The sequence below is a fragment of the Geospiza fortis genome, unplaced genomic scaffold (assembly GCF_000277835.1).
Source record: "Geospiza fortis unplaced genomic scaffold, GeoFor_1.0 scaffold147, whole genome shotgun sequence".
Lineage (NCBI taxonomy): Eukaryota > Metazoa > Chordata > Aves > Passeriformes > Thraupidae > Geospiza > Geospiza fortis.
This window is the reverse complement of record NW_005054372.1, coordinates 2,695,399-2,717,908: the sequence shown is the minus strand read 5'-3', so window position 1 is coordinate 2,717,908 and position 22,510 is coordinate 2,695,399. Positions and strand designations below refer to the sequence as shown.

Genomic DNA, 22,510 nt, shown 5'->3' with positions numbered 1-22,510 from the left:
GTTCCACAAGATCTTGACAGCATCTGACTTCAAAGAGATGCAGAGGATTTACAGTCAAAATCAGTGAGGGCCATGAAGGCCAGCCCGTCCCGAGTTCCTGAGAATGCTTCATGTAACACATTGCTGGCAGATAAATCCAAGTGCCCTGAATTTCATCAGCACTGAGCATTAGCTTCACCACTGCAAGGGATACTCTGTTCTGCCATGAATCCCAATGCGATTTCAAAACTTTTTTAGTAACTTTGAATGATGTCCAAATATTTCTACAACACAAACACACATACACACCCATGCAGGCTCCTACACTCTTCACTTTCCAACCCCAGCTCCGAGCCTGATCTCTTGCATGTTCCATTCTTCCACCACCTTTTTCTCCTTCTGAAGTTGGTTGTTTATAAAAGAAACACAGAAGCTGTGGCTATAGCAAATCTGTTGGGTGCTGATGTAACTAAAACCTTTCAAACCAAATGTTTTGGAAGAGCTTCTTGCACTTCTTGTTTTAAAGAACATTTTTGTGCTTGTTTGTTCAAACTTGGTCTCTTCAACAAAGGAATGTTATCTGGCTGCTTTTCAGCATGAACTAGTTCAGTGTCCCATTAGCTTGAGGAGCTGAATCATCAGCTGCTCATGTGTTCATGCTTTAGCTGGGAGTCCTTCCAGAACAAAAATTAAATATTTTTAAATTTGATATTAATTTGTATTATTTTTATTGGAAGGAAAGTTTATTGACTTTTGTTGTTGTTGCTGTTTCTGGATTTTACGGTTTTTGGGGATTTTTTAATTAGAGTAAATTATGTTGTGTCCTCTGGAAAAAAAGTATTTCCAACACAATCTTTCAGAATGCCTGTAATCTAGAAAAGAAAGTTTAAAACATATATTCTTGTTAACCTATTGAGATTGCTGACTTGCTACTTTAATTCTCTGCTCACTTCAGTGATTACGAGGACAACTCCACACAGCAGTGCAAAACTGACATAATCCAGACTTCGACAGACAGCACACTGATATAAAAATGCCCAGCCTGCAAATATAAAGCTGTTGCTTAGAATCCTCTTTTCAAACCAAAAGTATCTATAAAATTAAATTACACAGCCAGGATACAGGAAATCAGAGTCCTATCATCAGCTCCTGTAAATGAGTGAAACTATGCTGACATACACTAGATGATTGTTACTTTGCATTTGTTCATGATTTTTCCAAACAATATTATGATATTAACTTTTTTAGCTGTCTGTTTTTCTTTTTTTTTTTTTTGCTCAGCCTGAGAAGTTACACTTAATGATTTATATTGAGGAGCAGCACAGAGAGGCAGGAGAGGGCAAATAGGGCATGGAACAGCAGTCAGAGTGTAGCACATCACTTTATGTGGCACTCATTATCAGCTCTGAATCATCACAACATGTCAAAATACCAGTATCCCAGTTTTGGAGAACTTACTGTATCCTTGGACCTCATGTTATACCAAATGCTATTTAATTTTCATGTCACTTTTTCTCCTTTTCTATTTAAGGTTACAGGGACATCATGAAATGCAAAGACTACAGCAAGTGAATTTGGGAGTCAATACACATTTTTTTGCAAAGACACATAGATAAAAGTGCAACAGAGAAAAGCAGACTGTACCATGCTGTTTGTAGATAGGAGGTTTCCTATAGATGTTATCTTTTACGCCAGTGTCTGAGGAAGAGGAAAGAGAAAGGAAAGAATGAAAGAGTAAGCAAGAAGTTCAGACCACACTGCTCATCTCCTCTCAGCAACAGTAACAATGCAAAAAACTTCAGCAAAAACTATGCATTCACTCAGTGGTTTGCCATTCACTGGTTATTAAAAGAGAATGGAACTTTATCCACCATATGCTGAAAACCTTTATACCTACCTGTGCAACATATTCCCCCTAAGTCCCTCAAAATGCTCTAAGACAACTTGAGTGGCATCCATTTGGTGATATGTAGGTGGTTTCATCTGCACTACCAGAATATACTTCATAACCAGTAATTAAAAAAAAAAAAAAAAAAAAAAAACCTGGCACACTTGCCACTATTGAAAATTCATATAGGAGTACAACAGACTACTACAACTGTCACACTTGGAAAAGGATTTTCTCTATTATTTATAGATAAAGTGTACATGTTCAGGTATGAATGCTTATACTGGAAATACAAACAATTCTGTTAGGAAATCCTATAATTTGTCTTTACTTTGAATTGTATAGCTAACTTGGCCTTCCAGGAATTTTCTGGAAGCACTCAGAGCCACAGTCTAGGGTTCCCAAATCACATTGTACAGACATCAGATTTACTCAGTACTGTGGAGCAGAGCAGACAGAATTCCTAATTGTGGTCTGTTTACAGAAACATTAACCACAGAAGCTAGATGTGAATAAACAAAGGATTACAGTGAGGATGTAGATGTGTTTAGCAGTCAAAAAGCTAAATGGTGTGGATGTAACTTTAATGTGCTTGTTGACTGAACTTGAGAACAGCAGAATACATATACAGAGATTGTCACAGTAAATCCCCTGCAGTTCTGAAGTCTACCAGCTTCTTTTAAAGCTTATGTTACTATTACTTAAATTCAGATAATAGACTGATAAGAAAAAAAACCAAAACAACCAAACAACAAAAACCCCTTCAGCCATTCCTCCTGCACACAAATTCAATACATCTTGCAGGTATGGCACTATAAATCATAGGATCTTAGAATCATTAAGGCTGTAAAAGACATGTAAGACCATATAGTTCAGACACTAACCCAGTGCTGCTGTAACTTTGTACTGCTGGTAACATTTTTATTCTGTTCCTTCTGTAAAGCAATTTTTTAACATATAGGTACATGAGCACACAGCTTTCTTTTATTTTTGAGATGAAGTTTAACAACAGATATTCACTTAGTAAACATTTTCTCTTTCTGCACTTTGAAATACACAAATCAGTGCAAAGAAAAATACATTCAGAAGAGAACAAACAGGTGCTAGAAATTGAAGATCAAAAGCTAAGCAGTTAATGCCTACCTGGAATATGGAAATGCCTAGGAGCCTGCTGATAGACAGAAGGTGAAGATTTGCTGTCAGAGTACATGGATAAGCTTGGAGTGCTCCGACCACTTTCACTGCCTCCAAGGGGAAGAGCAAAGAAAGCAGATAAAAGAAAAATGGAAAGCAAAGTAGAGTATTTCAAGCATAAAAGCTTGTTCAGAATGACTTGTTAATCCAACAGTTTTAAATATATGTTTTTGTAAAATCCATTCTTTTTCAACATAGTATATTGGCTCAGACTCCTAACACCTCATCAAAAATTACTATCTGATAGATATCAAATTAAGATGCCCTACTTTGGAGTGAAAACTTCTCTTTTAATGATGCTTTAAAAAAGAAAATCAAATGATAAGAACATCCAGAATCTTGCAACATGTTTTGCATAGCCTTAACTCAATAACCTATTGATCAAGTGTTTTAAAAGTTAAATGCTATGGCTCGTAGCCTGCCCCTGAAACTAATAATACATAATTCAGTAGTGTTTAAATTATCTCAGAGCAGGACTGGACCAAAACATAAACATTATGGTTAAGTCAAAAAATCCTGCATACATCAGTGACAAAAAGAGATGTTGAAATTTGGCTTTCAATTGCAAACTTTTCCCACAGGTAACATGCCACAGCATTTTTATGCAAACAAGGTTGGATTATCAAGTCATGGATCTATAATGCCATAGTCACTTCACCAGATTTCAAGATACACATAGGATTTTTCCATATTAATTTTTCCACTTTTTTTTTCCAATGTTTATTAGGTGCCATTCATCTCCTCACGGCTTATTTCCCTGAAGCACACTCTATGGCATTATAGTGCTGCTTGGCAAACAAAAAAGTAAAGCTCTACTTTTTTGGGACTTGTAAAATCCTTTTAGTTTACAGCACTGTTAAGCAACTGGAAGCAAACATGACATTTACTCTTACATCAAATGACTGTTAATTTGCTGTTATTGTTTCAGTGTGGATGAAGCACAAATTCAATGGCTGGTAATGATGATGTTGTAGCAGGATTCTCTGGGGTAAAGAAAGCGCAGCAGCTCAGGGCATGAGTTGTGCCTTCAGGAAGGGGATGTTCCATAACCACAGAGCTGCTGGGTTACCAGAGCTGGCAAGGCCATGCCTGTGGATGGTCTCTGCTGACACACAGTGGGGGCATGGCCACCCCACTGCCACCAAAGCCAGCCTTGCCATGCACCACTGAGGCCAAGGGGACAGTGCCACCGAGTTCAGTGGGAGCAGAGACAGGACAAACAAGGTCAGAACAGTGTGCTGTGTTATCTCATGACAATACACTGACTAATGCATCCTAAATTTTGTCTCTGTAGTGTTCACAGTAGACCAAAAATTAAAACTCAAAAGCTGTTCAGCTGTGACCACTCAGTGATTTCTTGTTGGAAAAGTGTAATCTGGGACGTTGAGAGATTGAAATTCCAAATACAGCTGCTGAGAGCCTATGGTCCTTCCAAAATATTAAGAAAAAAATATGGAATTACTAAGAATCTGGTGCATCACCACAAGCTTGCACTGTAAGAAGTCCTCAGACAAGAAACTAGACAGTTATTCAGTTTCTTGATTCCCACTTTGACCTTGGAAGGAAAAAAGTGGGGACAGGTTTTCACTCCACATTTATAAATTCCCTCTTTCTTCGCTGCTTGCTGCCCAGATTCCTGCCTATCTCTATTAAACAGAAGAACCCTCCATGTCACTGGTAGATATTTACTAAAATAAGGTCCATTACACCTCCAAAATTCTTAAAAACTTTGTAATGTCCTTCACTCAAATTAGATATTGTTGGAGTTTTCTAATTTAAACAGAGAATGAAAGTTCTCAAGCAATTTCCACAGTGTATTAATTCCTCATTTAATTAAAAATTAGCATATCATTAAAATGTCTATTCATGTACGATCTGCATGAATAATCACTTCATTGAGCAGTGACCCAAGGTGCTGGCACTGTACACACACAGAAAGTCATTCTTCAGACAGAGTAGAGTGTCAGCAAGGAATCAGGAGGAAGCATTAATTAAGAGGAATAAGCTTATAGGAACACAAGATATAAGTGCAAGTACCAGGGGGCAGGGAATCTAAAAATTGCTCAGTGCAAGGATCATCTGTGTGGAGCAGTTTGCAAAGCCATCACCTCTAACTTGCTCAAAAAAATGGAAGAATTAAGGATGAAATGATGGAAAAGGTTCTTCTTGGACTCCACTCATACAAACTGGTGCACATCTGAACTTTCATTCTGCCACTGATTCAGATAAACATGTGAGTAGTTATATTTCACATTTTGCATACCAAAGTAAGTGTTTAATAGTAAAGCAAACTGAAGATCCATGTAGAAAGTTAATGAGTAGGAACTACAGACAGCCACTTAAGCTAGGCTATAATTTAAATCTCTAAAATGAGACTTTGCCAATAAACGATTTCTTTCAAGGTTTGCTTAGTATAGACTGAAGAAGAACTTCAAATAAATTCTCAGAGAAAAGACAACTACCAGAGAGAGCAATTTTTCAAACTTTTGGGTTTGCCTTCTGCCATAAGCAGCCACAGGCTGTGATCATCTCTACTGATCAGTGAAGAGCAAAAAACCAGAATCTTGAACTCTTCCCTGGATGTTGTTTAACTTGGAAAGAATCTGGGAAGGCTTACTTTGAACTTGAGTGTAAACCACAAAAACTTCCTTGTGTCTTCTGGTTGCTGACAGGGCAGGCTGTACTTTTAACCCTGTGTGTGTAGAGCCAACTGACCAGGGCTCAGACCATGCTTCATTTTCAAGGAAAAGTATAATATTGTTTATATCTCCTGCTTAGTCAGCTTTTATCTTATCTGTGAGGATGGGAAAATTTATAGTAAATTATACTAAGAGCTGTCTAAGTTCAGAACTGAAGAACAAATAGATGCCACTGGTTGAATGAGGGAGCTGTCCAAGCCTACACACAAAACTGGGCCCTTTAATATCTTTGCCCATGGTGCATTAAATTAAAAGAAGCTTTCTGAAGTTTGATGACTAATTCTTTTCAAGTGTTCAAAGACAAAAAAAAAGGGTTTTGGAAGCTGTGCTCCTGTGCTACAAAGGCAAGATAATTCCCACTAAGTTTTAAGCAAACATTTTGTCAGCACACTCAAAGACTCCATCACCTCAAGAGGAACTACCACACCAAGCATAGGTGCTTGGAATGTCACACCTACCACTTGCAGTGGCATAAATGGTGAAGTTTTCTTGAAGTGAGGTTGTCACAGGACTTATTTTGAAGACAAAAATCCTTAAAAGAGCACAACCAAATCATCTGCCTTCATGATAAATAACAGTTCATCCCATTACACTTCATGGGAGCTAGACTGCAGAACACTGATGGAAGCACAGGAACTGAGTAATCGTATTTGTCACTGGAAAAAATTATGAACCCTGTCATTCTCAGGAAGAACATGATGCAACCTCAATGAAATCAAAAGGACGATTTTGCTTGTCTTAATTTCCCTAGGGTAGTAATGTATCTGTCTACTGGAAGTGTAAAGAAATCTGTTTTATGACATATGTGGAGTGCTGGTTTTAAAAAGATTACTTCTAGTATAGTTAAGCAGTGTATTATTTTTGGATCTTATAACTGGTTTTTTTTTTAATAAGCAAGACTTCACTTTCTTAAAACTGAAGTGGCAACATTAAGGCTGGTCTGGATACAAACCAACTATTGCTACAGTCCCACTCTTCCCACACTAACCACTTTGAAGAGAAAAAAAGAGCACATCCACATCATCAAAAGGCTCCTTAAGATAAAGAAAAAAACACATTCTGGAACTCTGAATTTAGAGACCTTGAAGAGGATGAAGCAAATCTTTTGACTTATTTTGGACAGAGACATTAACTCGCTGTAAACCAGTGAATAATCTATTCAACCTTGGCAGAGCTCAGGATTACCTACTTAGAAAAATTATAAAAATGTTCACCTGCCTCACAGGAACACTGTGAGGCACTGTAAAGTACTGCCTGCAAAATAGTTTAGCTCCTTGATAAAAAAGTGCCTCAGAATTGCAAAATATTATAATTTTGATCACTTTACTAATAATTATTTGGGCACAAGGAGGTGCCACTTAACAACTCCTTTATCCAAACACCAGCACTTAATAATTTCTGCTGCTCTGAGAAACAGCAGGAAGCACTGAGCAGAATTTCATTTGCACAGGAGTGCTGCCAAGCAGCTGCCAACAGGACTTTCAGGAAAGGCTTTCCATACACTGAAATCATGTGCTGCAGCACACCAAAGAAGTTTCTCTCACTCAGTACATCAGGATGGATAATACCATCCAAAATGAGAGGACAGATACAAAAACAGTTCAAGCAGTGCCTCAGAGAATACCAGGGATTGTGCCAGCCTTTCAAGAAATGTGTGGGAGGCTGATTGCTTCTGGTTGTGGAAAGGAGCTTTGCAGGTAGCCTCTAAAACAACAACAAACGGTTTAATCTCATCAGCTCTTTCCTCCAAAATTTTCTCTCAAAGATCATATTTGGATGTCTCAAGCTTGATTCTGTTCCTGTTTATCCCAGTGAAATTCAGCTGACTTTGGGCAGCATCAGGGCCCCAAAAAAGATGTTTCAGTTATTATTCCAAAGGCAGTGAGTACCTGCTATTCACTTGAATGTGCAAGTCTGTCTCCTGCAGAGGGTCATTCCCTTCTCTTTACTGGTTACAGCCTCAAGAACAGCAGTTTTACTTTATTAAATCAGAGAGTATATGAGAGTCAAGGAACAGGCATTGAAAGTGTTTGCCATTCATGTGGCCTCACAGTTCCTATTGTTACTAGAGAAGGCAGATGTGGTAGGTGAATTCCTTCTCTCTCAGACATTTACCAACTGACTAAAAAAAAGCCTTTGCCTCAAAGGCTCTTGGCACTCCTCAGCACTGTCTCATCCAAAACACAGAGGTTGCTAGAAGTTAAATCCACTGCAAAAGAAACTAATGGCAAGGAGAACAGATTCAGTTAGTGCTTTATAAGATACAGCACAGAGTAATTGAGAGTCAGTGCAGCTGCACTGATGTAACCAGCTGTCATAAGTTTTGGCAATGCTACAAATGATATGAAGAATATATAAATGTAGGTTGGAAGGTTAGATAACTGATCATCCTGTGTTGTATCAAATGTATGTTTATTATACTATTTAGCATCACCAGAAAGGGTAAAGGTATTTTAGAACTAACAGACTTTTAAATATTTTCTTTCCTCAGTTTCATTATAAAAGCTAATTCCTTCCCTCTATCCCTTTGAAAGACACTGAACACTCACTGAAAAAGCAAAAATAAAACACCCCATACCCACTCAGTTTGTAAAACTTACACAGTACATCAAGGAAGCATTTGCACAAAATTAAGACAAATTTTATCCAAGTGGAAGCCATGCTTGCACAAACATAAAAGTGAAACACAGCTGAATAAATCTACATTATCACAGCACGGTTTTGCATTCCTGGACCTTACCTTTGAAGAAAGGGATGTAATGATGTCTGAATGTAGATGTAAGGCTTGGGTGTTGGGGCAGGGAGATGCAGCTACTGGTACCAAGACTGTGAGTACCAGCTGGGGGCAACAGAGAGTAAGTGAAAATAAACTATTTAGTTCACTTACTGAAAGCCACAAATTACAATGCCATCCTTTTTTTCAGGAACATTTTCCTCCTGATGCTTAGAAAACATACAGTTTACATTTAAGTCTTCCTCCTTCTCTGGTTATTGCTAAAAACATGCCAGTGGCCACATCATGGGGTCAGCCAAGGGACAGGGGCTTTCTGCAGACAGAAAGGGCATCACCCAAACTGCTGTAAGGCATCATAAAATATTCCAGAAAAGGCACCACAAAAGGCATGGCTGTACTCAGGGGAAAACCTGCATATTAAAAAGCTGCAAGAGGGAATGAGAAATGCTCATAATGGGTGTGATGAAATGAAATGGGAAGAGCCTCTCTGTCTCTGCAGAGAACTGTGCCACGGGTGGGTCCAGTTCTCACTGTTGGCGCTGCACGCTGCTAGGATTTTGTTCACACTGCACAGGGCACTCTAGTGCATGGCTAATTTAAGTATTTGAAGAGACATCCTGAAGTTATTTGAGCTCTGAAAGTTAGACATGTGATTAAGTACCTTGAAAAATACTCTCAAGTCATCTCTGCTTTGCTGCAATGATGTCCTGATAACACAGTTTGGAGGATTAGTGGCAATTATTAAAAATGGTGATGATGAAGATTATCCTCTAAATTTCGATTTTATTTGGAATTCCTTTTGTCTTTCCTCCATGCTTTAACATTGTGCTACTGAGATGAGGTGTGACAGCTACCAGACCTTCAGCAGAGTTTAATCTCACTCTAATAGATTTTTTTATACTCCATCTCACTTCCATTTTGTCAAAGACTTTGTGTAGTACAAATATTCAAATCCTGTAAAAACTGTTTCTGTTACCTCTAAAATCTTCATTTCCCCTGGGAAGATTAAGAACTTGCATATTTCCAAACTAGTTTAGAATTATAATGTATCCCCAATGAAATTAAAAGACAACAAAAATAATATAAATGCTCTGTGTTCTTCACCTAAATGATGGAGTAGAGAAAAAATACAATCAATTTTGAGCAATTTCACAGATTATTTCCAAGGATAAAACGCTGTACAGAGCCCAAATATGAATGGGGTTTTATAAAGCATTCTCATGCAAAGGTGAAACGGAGATGATCCCTCCTGTCTGTGTGACCAGAGCACCAACACAGCTGCTACTACAGCCCAAAGCTGCAAAAAGCACTATGTAAACTTCTCAACTAAAGCAACTTGGCCTTCAAAATTCAGCCATCAGAACTGGTCATTCCTCCAGCTCTTGCACTGTGGAGAGGGGACATGAACCATGACCCTGTGGTACAAGAATGTAACACAAAGTCACTCGATCTCCCTCCTGGCTTTGTGGGCACTCACTGCTACTGTGCCACACCTTGGAAGAACTGTGGAATGAGTGTGCATCTTCAGGCAGGATGAGACCAGGATTAAGCCCCTTAAATCCTCCTATCTTGTGTCTACGTAGAATCAATTTTTTGTAAATGCCTGGTTTTGTTTTCTTGGATGTATGTTCCTGAAGCACTTGTTTCCTTTCTCCCCATGGAACTTGCTTTTCACTGTAAATAAATCCCTGCAATGAACGGCTATTCCACCTTAAACCCCTGACTGCTGAAGTCAATTCTACTTACAACATAACACAAAGTAATGGAAAAATCTAGAGAATAAGTAAGGCTGCTTCTGGATTACCTGGTCTGCTGTAATGCTGAGGAGAATGGGAGGTGGGGGTGTACCGACCATAGCCCAAGGAGCCAGCAGAGCTAGGACTTGATGTCCTGTACTGCTTGAAAGATCTGTCATCTTGGTCACCCTTGGAGGAAGAGAGAAAACACATGTTATTAGGGAAGAGAAGCAACTTCTCAAACAGACAGAATATGCCATCTCATGTGTTTCTGTGCTGTGTAGATGGGAGTCGTGCTGTCCTAAGATTCCATGCAATCCTAATGAAATAAGGTGGCTTTCAGCACCTCCACCTGCAGAGTGACTGAAAGAGCTCTGCCAAGTACCAAAGAACGGTCATGTTGCAAGGAAAGTCAGCAGAGACATAAATTTAAAATTACAATTTAATTTGAAAAATGTTGCTTCAGGACAGTGTAATTTCCTGAACAAATGAAATTGGGTGGAAGATGAGCTCAGGTCAGCATGACAGTATTATGGTCACTTTGTATCCATGTGAATAGATGCATAATGGTTGCAGACAACACAAAAATCAACATTTGCTGGTTTCACTACATCATGAAACTGATTGTGTATAAATTGCCCAGTGTGCCACACTGTAGCATGGTCATTACCTAAGAAACCCAATATAAACACATCAGCATTAATACTGCATCATTGCACAGCGCCATTCACGCAATCCAATTCCCACTAAACCCTTGGCTTCAACCAGTCAAAACCATGTACACACCCTCCAAGCCTCTGATTTTCAACAGCGAGTAAAACTGCAACTGCAACTTGCAAGTTGCAAGGGTCTTCCTAACAGTAAAAGCACAACTGAGTCAAATAGATAGGGAAGCAACTTTGTATAAACTTGCTATAAAAGCAAATTCAAATTTCTCCTTTTTAAAGACACGTGAGAATTGGCTTAAGTTCATATTAGAACAAATGAATGTAACTTGCAGATGCTCTTTTATGGAAAGCCATACTCAAAAAAATGCTTCCCCTCTCCTGTTCCAGTAGAAAAGAGTGAGGATATCCTACACTGTGACAGTGTCAAGTGACAAGTGTCAGTCACTTATCATGAATATGGGGATGCCTTTAGGCATCTGTGTGATTCCCACTGGATCATTCATGATTTAAACAAACCGTACATCCTATTAGCCCTATCATCATCTCCCAAATTCCTATCAGGACAACGTAATTATGTCCATACATTAATCTTTACATGAATTTGGCTTCTCTGGGACTATCCTTGACTCTACAAAGATGTACAATATTCTCACATCTTCAGGTTTATCCTGTGGACAAGACATGCTCCGTCCCTTCAACGTCACCCCAGACCTACCAGCCACATTTTCAAAAGTGGAAAATCAGTTTAGTATAGTGGCCAGCAGCATTATTGCTTTAACATCCAGTTCAGAAGCAGTTTTACAAAAAGCAAAGAACAACTGATGCCTTCCCAAGCATGCAGTGCTCTGTAGGAATTCTGCCACCAACTCCTCTCAACATCCAGCTCGAGGTGCTTCCTTCCCCCTGTACCTACATTGTGTAATACCCACTCTAACCTTTGGGGAGAGATTTACAAGCAGCATTGCAATGGCTCTACATGTCTTGTAATGATATTTAAATATCATATGAGTGTCAGCTTATGGTCTGTGATGTGTCCAATTGTATGACACAGTGGAACTTTCCTCTAACAAAAAATCCCTGCAACAAAACTGGTGACAAGTTTACAGATGATGATGATGCCCAAGCACCTGATCACAGATTCCTTAAAAAGAGACAGCAAGCACAGAGAAGCTGGATAACATGGGAGTATACACAAATCATGGCAGTCCCAACCTCCACACCAGTATCTCTTCTAGAACTTAATATTGGCAGTTTGGTAACTGAATTTAAAGGATATTGTTATAATCTTACAAAGCATCAGTTTTCATATTGTTTCAGACCTTACCTTTGTGTACCTTGTGTCTCTGCAAGGAACAGTCAACCTAGTCCATGTCACCAAATATTACATGAAACATGCTTTTATTTTTAAATTATCAAAAAAATTACATCCATACTGGTTAACTTCTCTGTTAACCAGATCTTAAAGTCTTTAATTCTCCATGATTACCAAAATTTTGCAGTGCATAAAATTGGGATAATGGAGAAAATAGCCAGACCCATGATATGGAATTGAGTTACTATCTGGGAAAATACATCAAATGCTTTCACTGCTTCCAAAGTGATGCTTCTTGAAACAATGACTAACTTAATGCACATCAAAATACACAGACCTAGAAGTTCAGGTATGTGCAAATGACTTAAAAGTAGGTGCACACAAATAGTATAAGTAGTTTAACTATTTGTGGAATAAAAAAATGAGAAGAATAAAAGAAGAGAAATCTATGCCGAGCACTAATTTGAATCAGCTCACACTGGCAGCTTTAAATGTGAACATAAATCATATTTCCCAATATAATTTATTCAGTAGAGCTTGAAGAAGTGACCACCATACAACCTTTATTTTGGAAAGCAGAAACATGGATGACAGTGGAGACAGATGCATACAGATGACAATCCAGAAGCAGAGCACATACTGAACACAAGTAACACTCTGAAAATCATAAATTATAAACCCCATGCACTGTAGAGGCAAGGGGCAAACCCCACATTTCAGACACTGCTGGTTATTAATATGACCAGGTTAATGCATCACAAAATGGGTCAGAAGAGGAGAACAAAGGCACTGGGGATTACCTCAGTAGGTGTTGGAGAGAGCAACTGAGGTGACTGCAAACAGCAACACACAACAAATTAGTGATACAAATTCATGCATGATGTTACTCGTGAGAAGAATTACTCTTAAAATATCACTATCCATGTATAACACATGATACAGTTAGGAAAAACACCTGTCAATTAAGTTAGGGCAATTTTGTTTATTATCTGTTTTGAATTAAGTACATAAGAACTAATATATAAAAATCTCCATATTTGTCTTTGAGTGATTTCTCTACTACAGAATCCTGGGGTCTGGTGAGGCCAGTCCTGTGGCACAGAGAAGGGCAATAGGGAACTCCCAGTTAAAGCAACTGCCTGAAACTACACACAATCCCTAATTAAATCTGCATTGAAGGACCTCCAAAATCAGGACTAGAACTGACAGTTTTAAGGGAAAGAAAAATGCCTGGACTATTTATTTTCAATTAAACATCATGTAATCTGACAATCTGCTGTTCATTTTCCTTTCCAAATCAAACACTATGTTTGGTTAGTTGAGCAAATAGACTGAAAGTATTGCAGCTACAGGTAAGAAGTCAGCATGCTGAAATTTGGAAGACAGGAGTTTTTTCCCCTGGTAATATCAAGGATAATAAATAGTTGGAGCACCAGGAAATATGTTGGATTGCAAACACAGTCCATGTTTGGTCTGTGCACCTCTGCCAAGCCTAATGTCACCAGGCACTTGAGGAGGGCCACAGCCATCAGCAGTACCAACAAATTTTGACAGAGAAAGGAAGTGATTATGCTCCACAGGTTTAGGGTGAGGCAGCAGCTTTCAATTTTGTGAAATCAGAAACCTGAATGCCATTTAAACCCTTTACCAAATACAATTTAATTATTTTTTAATACTTTACAATGGAGCTATCATGGCTCAGCACTGTGCAGAGAGGGCTTGGAAGAAAGCCTGCAAAACCTAACATATGCACTGCCCTTCACCTGACAGTGGTACTGAGACCTTAGTGGTACTGATTAGGTGTAAAAGGTGCAAGTCATTGCATGACTAGGGCATAAATATCATGACCATTAATTATAGCATTTATTTCTGCTCATTCACTGACACCTGAAGAGAACAAAGCAGACTTCCATGCTGGACTTTATGTATATTGCTCATATCTAGCATATTGTAAAGGTTTAATTTGTAAAAAATTAGCTAAAATTATAAAAGCAATCAGAAAGTCAAATGAATTGCAGGTATGTTCAGAGAAGAAAAGCTAACTTGCATGACAGGAGTTATATACAAGTATGTTTCACGAAGCCCAGAATTAGTTATTAGTATGTTAGTATTGTGTTAAATTAGATTTCATTAGCACAAACTGTATCATATTAGCTCTGCATATGAAAAGGCTGAAGTGCATACATGACATGAGTATGAAGTTAAGTAAGAGACAGTTGAAAGAAATTCATACACAGGAAAGTGATACCATTGTTTTGTTACCAAAATAACATGGTACACTTTGATTAAAAAAAAATCATGAAAAGACATTTGGTTTTGCTTCTCATTTTTGCATTATAATTAGCAATGGCTCTTGTTTCCTACCGCATGCAGAACTACTCCCATGGAAAAACATTTTAACTACATGTCAACTCTTTAAAAAATGATAACAGAAAGCAATGTTCTAATTTCTACAAACTAAAAAATGAAAATAACAGAAATTAACATCTTGGGTTTGGTTGTTCTCTTTTTTTTTTAAGTCACTGGCAATGAATGGATGACATGACTCAATTAAAATTAACTAGAGCTATAAAAGTTACATTAAAAAATTATGCACATTAATAGTCTTTGGCAACATGTTCAATGATGCACATAAAACCTGAAACTCAGAGTAAAAAAAATACCCATGTTTCAGTACCTCCCCGTAACTATGCCTGTCATCTGAAGAGTAACTGATATATGGAGAATAGGAGATCATATCTGGGCGGTCAATGTTATAGATGGCTTTATTTTTAGGAAGAGCAGCCAAGTCCCTGTAGTCAAGAATTTCATCTCCAAGCTTTGCCTAAGAAAAGGAGGAAAGAAAGCAGTGAGAATAAGAAAGAATATGAGCAGGATGCAATCAGACAAGGACAGATAAATGTAGGTAGAAAAGTCATAAGCATAATAAATCACTTTTTTTTTGTTTGTGAACATTTAAATCTCTTGTATTTACTACCCTATGCTAAATATTAATTCTGTTTTCTTTTATATACTGTTGACTTCTACCTTGTCACTGGCATTTGGCTAACAGGAGTAGCATGGTATCATTCCAATTCCCTGGTTATATCCCACTTAATCCTGGATGCACAAACAGATATAGGGGACAGATATTTTAGTCTTTTTCAGGCAAAACACACTGAATTTTGAAGTGGGTTTGGTGTGCAGAATCCCCCTGCTGTAAGCAGTAACGAATAATCAAATACGTATTTCCAGCATTTACTCTCCAGATGCTGAAAAGCATTAATCAACTCTTTGATCTTTCCCATTCAGTTGTGCCCCACAGCTTCAGCTCCTTTCCTGACCCTGTCTAAACAGCCCTTAAATATGGGTCACAAACCAGCAGATGATGGATTTGCACCGTGGAGGAAGATCACAGATGCCACTCAAGTAAAGTTCAAATCCTCTCATGAGACTCACACAACCAACAGAGGGAAAGGACTCTGCTGGTCCCTGTTCTCCTCCTACTACACATATTCCAAAAGAGTAACTTATTATCAAGCTGCCACATTTGCACAGATTACCCTTAGGATAATTGCACCAAAACTGTCTCCAGCACATACTGTGTTGTAGATATGATGACAAGTTGGCCACACTGAGAGTGGAGAAATGGGCAGCATAATGGTCTCATTCCAACTTCAAGTTTTGCAGAAGGATAAGATCTTTGTTGGCAACAAAATGATGAGTGAATCTTGCTGTGCTCTGAAAATCTCAGTATGATCAGCTATAAAACTGTAATAATGTTTTCCACATGCAAAAATACAAAAGTATCCAGGATTTATGTGTGCAGTAATTCTGTTTTTTCTTAGTATGAGCTAAGAAAAGTTCAATAGATTTTCCAGGGAAGTTTTCTATCAGGTTAATAATCCAAGAAAAATTTAGTCTGACAACTTCTAGTTACCCCTTCTTCTAAAGCAATGCATGAATTTCTGCAAACATAAACTGCATGAAAAGAAGATTGCTCTTGAATATGTAAGCAGAACCAAGGTGCCATCTCCAGCACATATTCCCATTCTCAAAACTAATGAAAAAATGTGTTTTAACCAAGTACATGATTCCTCAGCCATCTACAGATCTCATTCTCTTTGCAGGTCCTTGAAGAAGCTAAAGAGCAATGAAATTGCCCCTTAATGAAAGGAAGTCCCTCCCTGCTGAGAAGGCAGCAGAGCTCTGATGCAGAGACAGGTAATGCAAAGGTGAAGAATCCATCTGTCCCAGAAATACTTTGGGCAGCATTATACCTACAAGGAAGGCCAAAAAGGCTGTGATTTCAGTTAAGGTATCCAGGTTTTTGACCATTATTACAGTGAATCCAAAGTAATTCAGAAGTGGGAATATTTAAATGTGAATTACAGTAATTTTGGCTCTCTATCTAGATGTGCAACTTCCCATTAGATTTCGGATGTCAGAGGAGTAAAACTTAACATGTTATGTAATTCCTTTCAGTTTAGATATAACACAGGGGGCAAATTTGGATGAAGAGACACCTTAGGGATACAGTTGCTTTCTAAACACTCAATTCTTCAAACATTGAGTCTACACTGTATTTTTATTTTATTTGTTTCACCTACATTCAATTATGTGAATGGAGTTCAAATCAGCTCAGGAAAGCTCAAATTACAGCTGAGAGGCTTCAAGCCATTTCTTCAGTAATTTGGTATTTAGGGTTCTGGTAAAACCATGCTCTAAGTATAAAGTATCTGTTTCATTTGGAATATGTAATTTTACAAACATATAATTGTGAATATGATCCGTATAAAAATATAGTGTGATTTCTATTCCTTGTATGAGAGCACACATAACACAGCTATGTAAACTAATGTAAGCCTTCCAGTTGGATCTATTAGCTTGGAGCACCTAATTCTGCCTTAATAAAATTAAGCAGGACTTTTTAAAAAATCTTATTTAGTGGCATAATTTAGAAATCAACAAATTTTTAATCAGGAACTGTGAGTGACTGCCAGCACTAGGGCAAATTTCAGTCTGAATATAATGAAGTCATCCCTACAGGTCATGAAAAGATGCCCATTTCCTTCAAAAGGCACTGGCCTGCGCCCTCTCCCACTGCAAGACACCAAATTCTGTTATCACTAGATGAAGAACAAGTGGTATGGCTTTAGTAAAGCATCTGTATGAGGCACATTCACATTTCTGTCAAAAAAACCTTTTTCACCTTTCCTATGTGACCACACCACCATAGCCCAGAAGCACAGCTGCCCTGCCGTGGGGTGGTGCCCATGATGATGTTCAGCACTGCTCTGACCACATCAAACTCACAGTTCCTAAGATGGAACTGTTTTCTCTAAACTCTTCTGTCCATGAAATACTCCACAGAGCTCACCAGATGGTAAGGACAATTTTACTACAGGTTTTATGATTGGATCTATGCTACTGCGGAAAACTGCTGCCCTGTGTGCACCATCCCACCCTGCTCTGCCTTCTATATTAGTATTAGAAGTCATGTAGACAGTTTGGGGTTTTTTTGCCTCTTTGGTTGTCTAGAGGTTTTTCCTGAGTTATTGTTTAGCTCAGTCTGGCCTCAAATTTGACTGCATATCTCTGGGTACACACTGGTATTAGCAGCAAAGGGGATGGGAAGGCACAGCCAGAGAGGGACAGGGCCACACGTGGGTGGGACCTTCCTTTCAGTGGCAGCAAGAATTTAGGTTTGGCAAAAGCAGCCACAAAAGCACACAAGGCAAATCTTGAGCATGTATGTCATAACACTCCTGTAACAGAAAACACATGTAAAAACAGATAGCCAAGGGACCATTGTGATAATATAGAAGTCACTAACATGTTTTTAATTCTCTTTACTTTCCTGTTTGTGAAAGCCGAAATAGGATTGATTCAATCAATCAAAATCAACTTTTGACAATTAAGCAGTGAGAGATGGGACAGATAGAACAAGAACTTGCACTCTTCTGGGCCATCTTTTTTTTCTGATTGACTCATATTGTTAGACAACTTTATTCTTTCCCAGTCCCACCTGTATATTACAGTAAAAACATCAGGGTTGTGTGCTGATTTAATGATAGCCTATAAAAACAAACAAAGAAACAAAAGCAGAAAAGGAGCATGGAGGTTCATCCTTGACTTTTAAGAGCCAGTGAAGCATGTTTAAAGCTGTAACACAAACATCAATAAAAACAGTGTCATACTGCAGTTAGATAAATGTCTCTAAAAACATAAATCTTGGGAGAATTCTCACGCTTAAAAACATAATGAGATGGTGCCTGCCTGAAAAAAAGAGCTCATCTGGCCAAAGAAAGTGCTTATATGATAATAGGCACCCAGCACAATGAACTGTCTTCACAATGACATTTCTTGGCTGGTATTATAACACTGCTATTCAGCAGCACTCACAACCACTGATCAGCATCTAGAGAAGGGGCACTTGTTCCACTGCAGGTTCAATCTTACTCAGATAAAGCCCATATTGTATTCAAAATAACTTTTATTTGAGTAAAAAAGACAAGTGTAGATCCAAAGTACTCTTTTACTTGTCTCTATGTAGGAGATAAAAGCCCTTAGCATTTGTATAATAACCTGTCTGGAAGTCAATTGCATCTCCAGCAAGTTTCTCACTACACGGCTCTAACTGATGAGGATGACCTGCATACCTGAGGGATACTTGGCCAGGAGAAAGAAAAGCCCTGAAAATGCTGAAGCCCTGCAAGAGATATCTGTATGGATCACACCACATTTGCATTTTTTATCTATTGCTGGTAGCCTTGAGAATTTGGCCATGAACACTACACTACAGAAATTTTGATCTTGTATTAAAAAAAAAAATCCTAAGATTTTATTGTACTTGTTATTTTAAATTCTCTCAATGAGCTTTTCAGAGTGCTTCATAAACCACAAACACATCAAAGTCCTCTGAGCGAGGGACTGGCATCTGGCACAGGCAGAGTCCTGCAATCACACACATGAGAGTTCCCATAAGCAATCTGATGCAGGCTCAGGAGCTCAATTTAAACAAGCTGGGCTCAAATCTAAGCTTGTAATCTACCTGTGGGCTATACTGTTTACCTAAACTTTTCTTTTCAGAAAGAACTGCGGTATTCTGCATGCTTTGGTATAAGCCAGCTCCAGCTGTAGTGTAAGTGATACAAATACACCACAAAATATAGGAGGAAAATGCCAGAATCCTGTAACAGCAAATACAGTATGCAAATATTTTAAACTTGAGAAAATAATTCCATTTTAGAGGAATCACCAACTGCAGTGGTTTAGAGACACTAACTTTCCATATAATGTGCTACATTGTAGGAGGAAGCACAAGTTTTTGCCCATCCCACAGAACAAATTTCACTGGGAAATACTCACATAGATCACACGGCTTGGGGAACCTGATGTACTTGAAGCAGGTACAGAAATAATACTCTCAGAGGAAGTCCTAGTTTCCTATGGCAGGAGAAGTGAAATAGATAGGAAATACGGGAGAGTCAAAGATAATATAACAGCTATTTCAAAAAAAGCATACAAGACATTTAATTTAATTCAATCTCTACCATTCAAAAATGGCATATTATAGAGAGCTCAAAACATGGAGTTAAAAATAAAAGAACACTTGCAGACAATCAATTTAACTTTTCAAAAAAACAGGAATTGTTTTACACATGGCTTTCTTATCCCCGCTCTTCAGATTAAAATGGCCCAGAGCATTTCTGGGGTGGCAGGGCAGCCTTTAGGCACTATCAGAGACAGTTACAAGACAATACAGTGGCAACATTTTTACTCCAAAGTTATTCCATCAAACCATTCTACATTGTGACTGAACATCTCACACTGCCATGCCATTCCATCACAGTGAACACAACACGGAAAAGGACCTGGGGAATGATCATTTAAGACAGACTAATTAAACACCTCTTCTGCATAATTAAAGCACTTTTCAGTTTTCCAGAACTTGTGTAAATGACATGAAAGTGTCACTGATACACTGATGTCATGTACAAACCATATTTCTCTTTCATGAGGTCCCTACAGGACACTCAATGCAGAAGAGAAAAATAACTTTAGAATAATTACATTATTCCAATGTTTTGAACCCTGTTGAAGTCAAATGGCAGTTCTGGATTAAGCTCAGGATTCCCAGATAAAGCTTCAGAGCTTCTTTCTGTGTCCTGAGTATGGTCATGGGCATCTGGCCCAAGGCAGCCAAGCTTGAGCAGAGGGGTTGGACAAAATGATCTCCAGAGGTTCCCTTGGAGCTCTGGGTCTTTCCAAGGACAGACAAGAGCTGAGTCCTTTTTCCCTGACGCCCCTTGGAAGAGCCCAGTCATGGCTTTCCTTTGGCACCAAGGTCACTGGAGTTCCCAGCATGAGCCTTGCACATTTCCTCTTTGGACTGCCCAAGTGGAAACCAGTAACAGGCGCTGCTCTTCAAGGGTCCTTACAGGGAGCAGTAATGCTCCATATCTCCCTCCATGACCCAGGCAGGAGGATTGAGCACATCCCTGGCAAACCTACAGATGGCAGCGGGCCCTGTGGTGCGGACAACATGCTGGAGGGAAGTGATGCCATCCACAGGGATCCTGAAAAGCTTGGGAAGTGGGGCCATGCAAACCTCATGAAATTCAACAAGGCCAATGCAAGGTTCTGCACCTGGCAGGAGAATCTCCAGTACCGCTTCCACAAACTGGATGTTGAAGGGAGAAGAAGGACTTGGAGGATACCAATGGCTAAGGAATTGGATACGAGACATCCCACATCTCACACGTTCTTTATTCTCTTCATGATCCATTGTCCCTTTTAGCATCCCCATCCACACCTGCTCCACATCATCTCCCAGCTTTTTCAATAAAACCTCACACCTTTGTTGACTCTATTGCCTCTGTTAGCTAATTTTCTGTACTACACATTTTTCTTCTTCTTCTACCTACCTCTTTTCCCTATATGCCTTTTTATAAACCTTACCTTCCCTTGCTGCTTTGATTTCTCCTGTCTTTTCCAGCATCCTCCCTTCTGCTTAAAATCTCACTCTCCCATCATCTTTCTTTATGCTGTCACTCTCTTTCACAACTTCCTTTTCCCCTCCACTCCATCTCCAAAGTTTTGGAGCATGCTGCCACTTTCTCCTTTTACTTTTGTCACCTACTTTAATTACATGCTGTTCATATATCTATATATAGGAAGATAACTTAAAAACAACAAACTGCAAGGTCAAACAGTAAATTTCTCAAGCAGCAGATCTCATTCCAGACTTTACAAGTTATGTTGAAAAGTTCATTATTACTCTCTTAAAAATGGCATCCTTCCTTCTGGTTTTATTTTTTCAATAGTGAACATAAAGATCAGAAAATAGGAAAAACTCCAGGAAAAACTCCAGGAAAAAGAAAAACTGCTAGGCTCAGGAAAATTATTTGATATTCAGAGCTTGTCATAAACAACACCAAGCAATCACTTCCCAAACACATGGGTACAAAAACTACAGCCAAGATCCTTTAGGGTAAAGCCCAAACAAATTTTTTTTTCAAGCTGTATTTTAGTCAAAGTTGGACTTTCTGACACACCAGATTTAACAATCTTTTTATGGATGCTGCCTGCTGTTCTGATTTGTCCCATGTGCCTTCCTCCAAGCCTTGAACCAAAGCAGAGCTTTTTTGAAGAAGGATACCAAGGGTACCACTTGGAGCATCAGAGAACATCAGAAGTGAAAAACCCACACTCGGCCTCCACATTAAACGAGATAGTTGTAACTCATTCCCACCACTTCAGAAGAATCATTAATTCTTCATGTCCTAGGGACAGCTTATTTATCTCCTAATCTTCTGCCAGAATTCCCCCCTTTTCCCCTTGCACACAGAGAGGTGCACAATCATCCAACTTAAGGAGGCACTTATAGCCAGAGATTAAATTAAATTGTGGCTGGCTTGCCAACATTTTAGAAACAAATAATAAAACAGAAACTCCAAGGAAATTTTTTTTTTGTAAAAACAAATAAAGTGAAAGTCCTCTGATCTTTTAAGTTCAGAGCCACATGAGAAGAGGTCATGAACTCATAACATCATAATCAGACAGAAGTTAAAAATTAACTTTTCTTTCCTTATTCATATTTTCACATTTTTACTTATTCAGCTTATATATATATAAAAAACTCTTAGGACAACATTCTCCTTTATCTATGGCTTTAATCACTGATTAAAAGCAGAGTATTTATATTACATGATTACATTTCATTAGCCAACTGGATTCCCATCATTTAAAATTTAAAATTACAGTAGCAAAAATTTTCCAAACCCCTCCATCCATGCCTGCTGCTGCTGCAAAAAAA

General features: G+C 38.5%; 1 protein-coding gene across 1 annotated transcript in view; it reads right to left on the bottom strand.

The window, feature by feature from the left end:
- The window catches only part of ABLIM2 (actin binding LIM protein family member 2), a 106,719-nt gene that overhangs the window by 25,347 nt on the left and 58,862 nt on the right, over nucleotides 1-22,510 (bottom strand). Inside the window, exons 9-14 of the mRNA XM_031060072.1 lie at nucleotides 19,561-19,638; nucleotides 14,888-15,034; nucleotides 10,299-10,419; nucleotides 8,501-8,599; nucleotides 3,011-3,112; nucleotides 1,624-1,677 (exon numbers count right to left, since the gene is read on the bottom strand). Coding sequence (XP_030915932.1) covers nucleotides 1,624-1,677; nucleotides 3,011-3,112; nucleotides 8,501-8,599; nucleotides 10,299-10,419; nucleotides 14,888-15,034; nucleotides 19,561-19,638 — 601 coding nt within the window. The remainder of the gene's footprint in view (nucleotides 1-1,623; nucleotides 1,678-3,010; nucleotides 3,113-8,500; nucleotides 8,600-10,298; nucleotides 10,420-14,887; nucleotides 15,035-19,560; nucleotides 19,639-22,510) is intronic.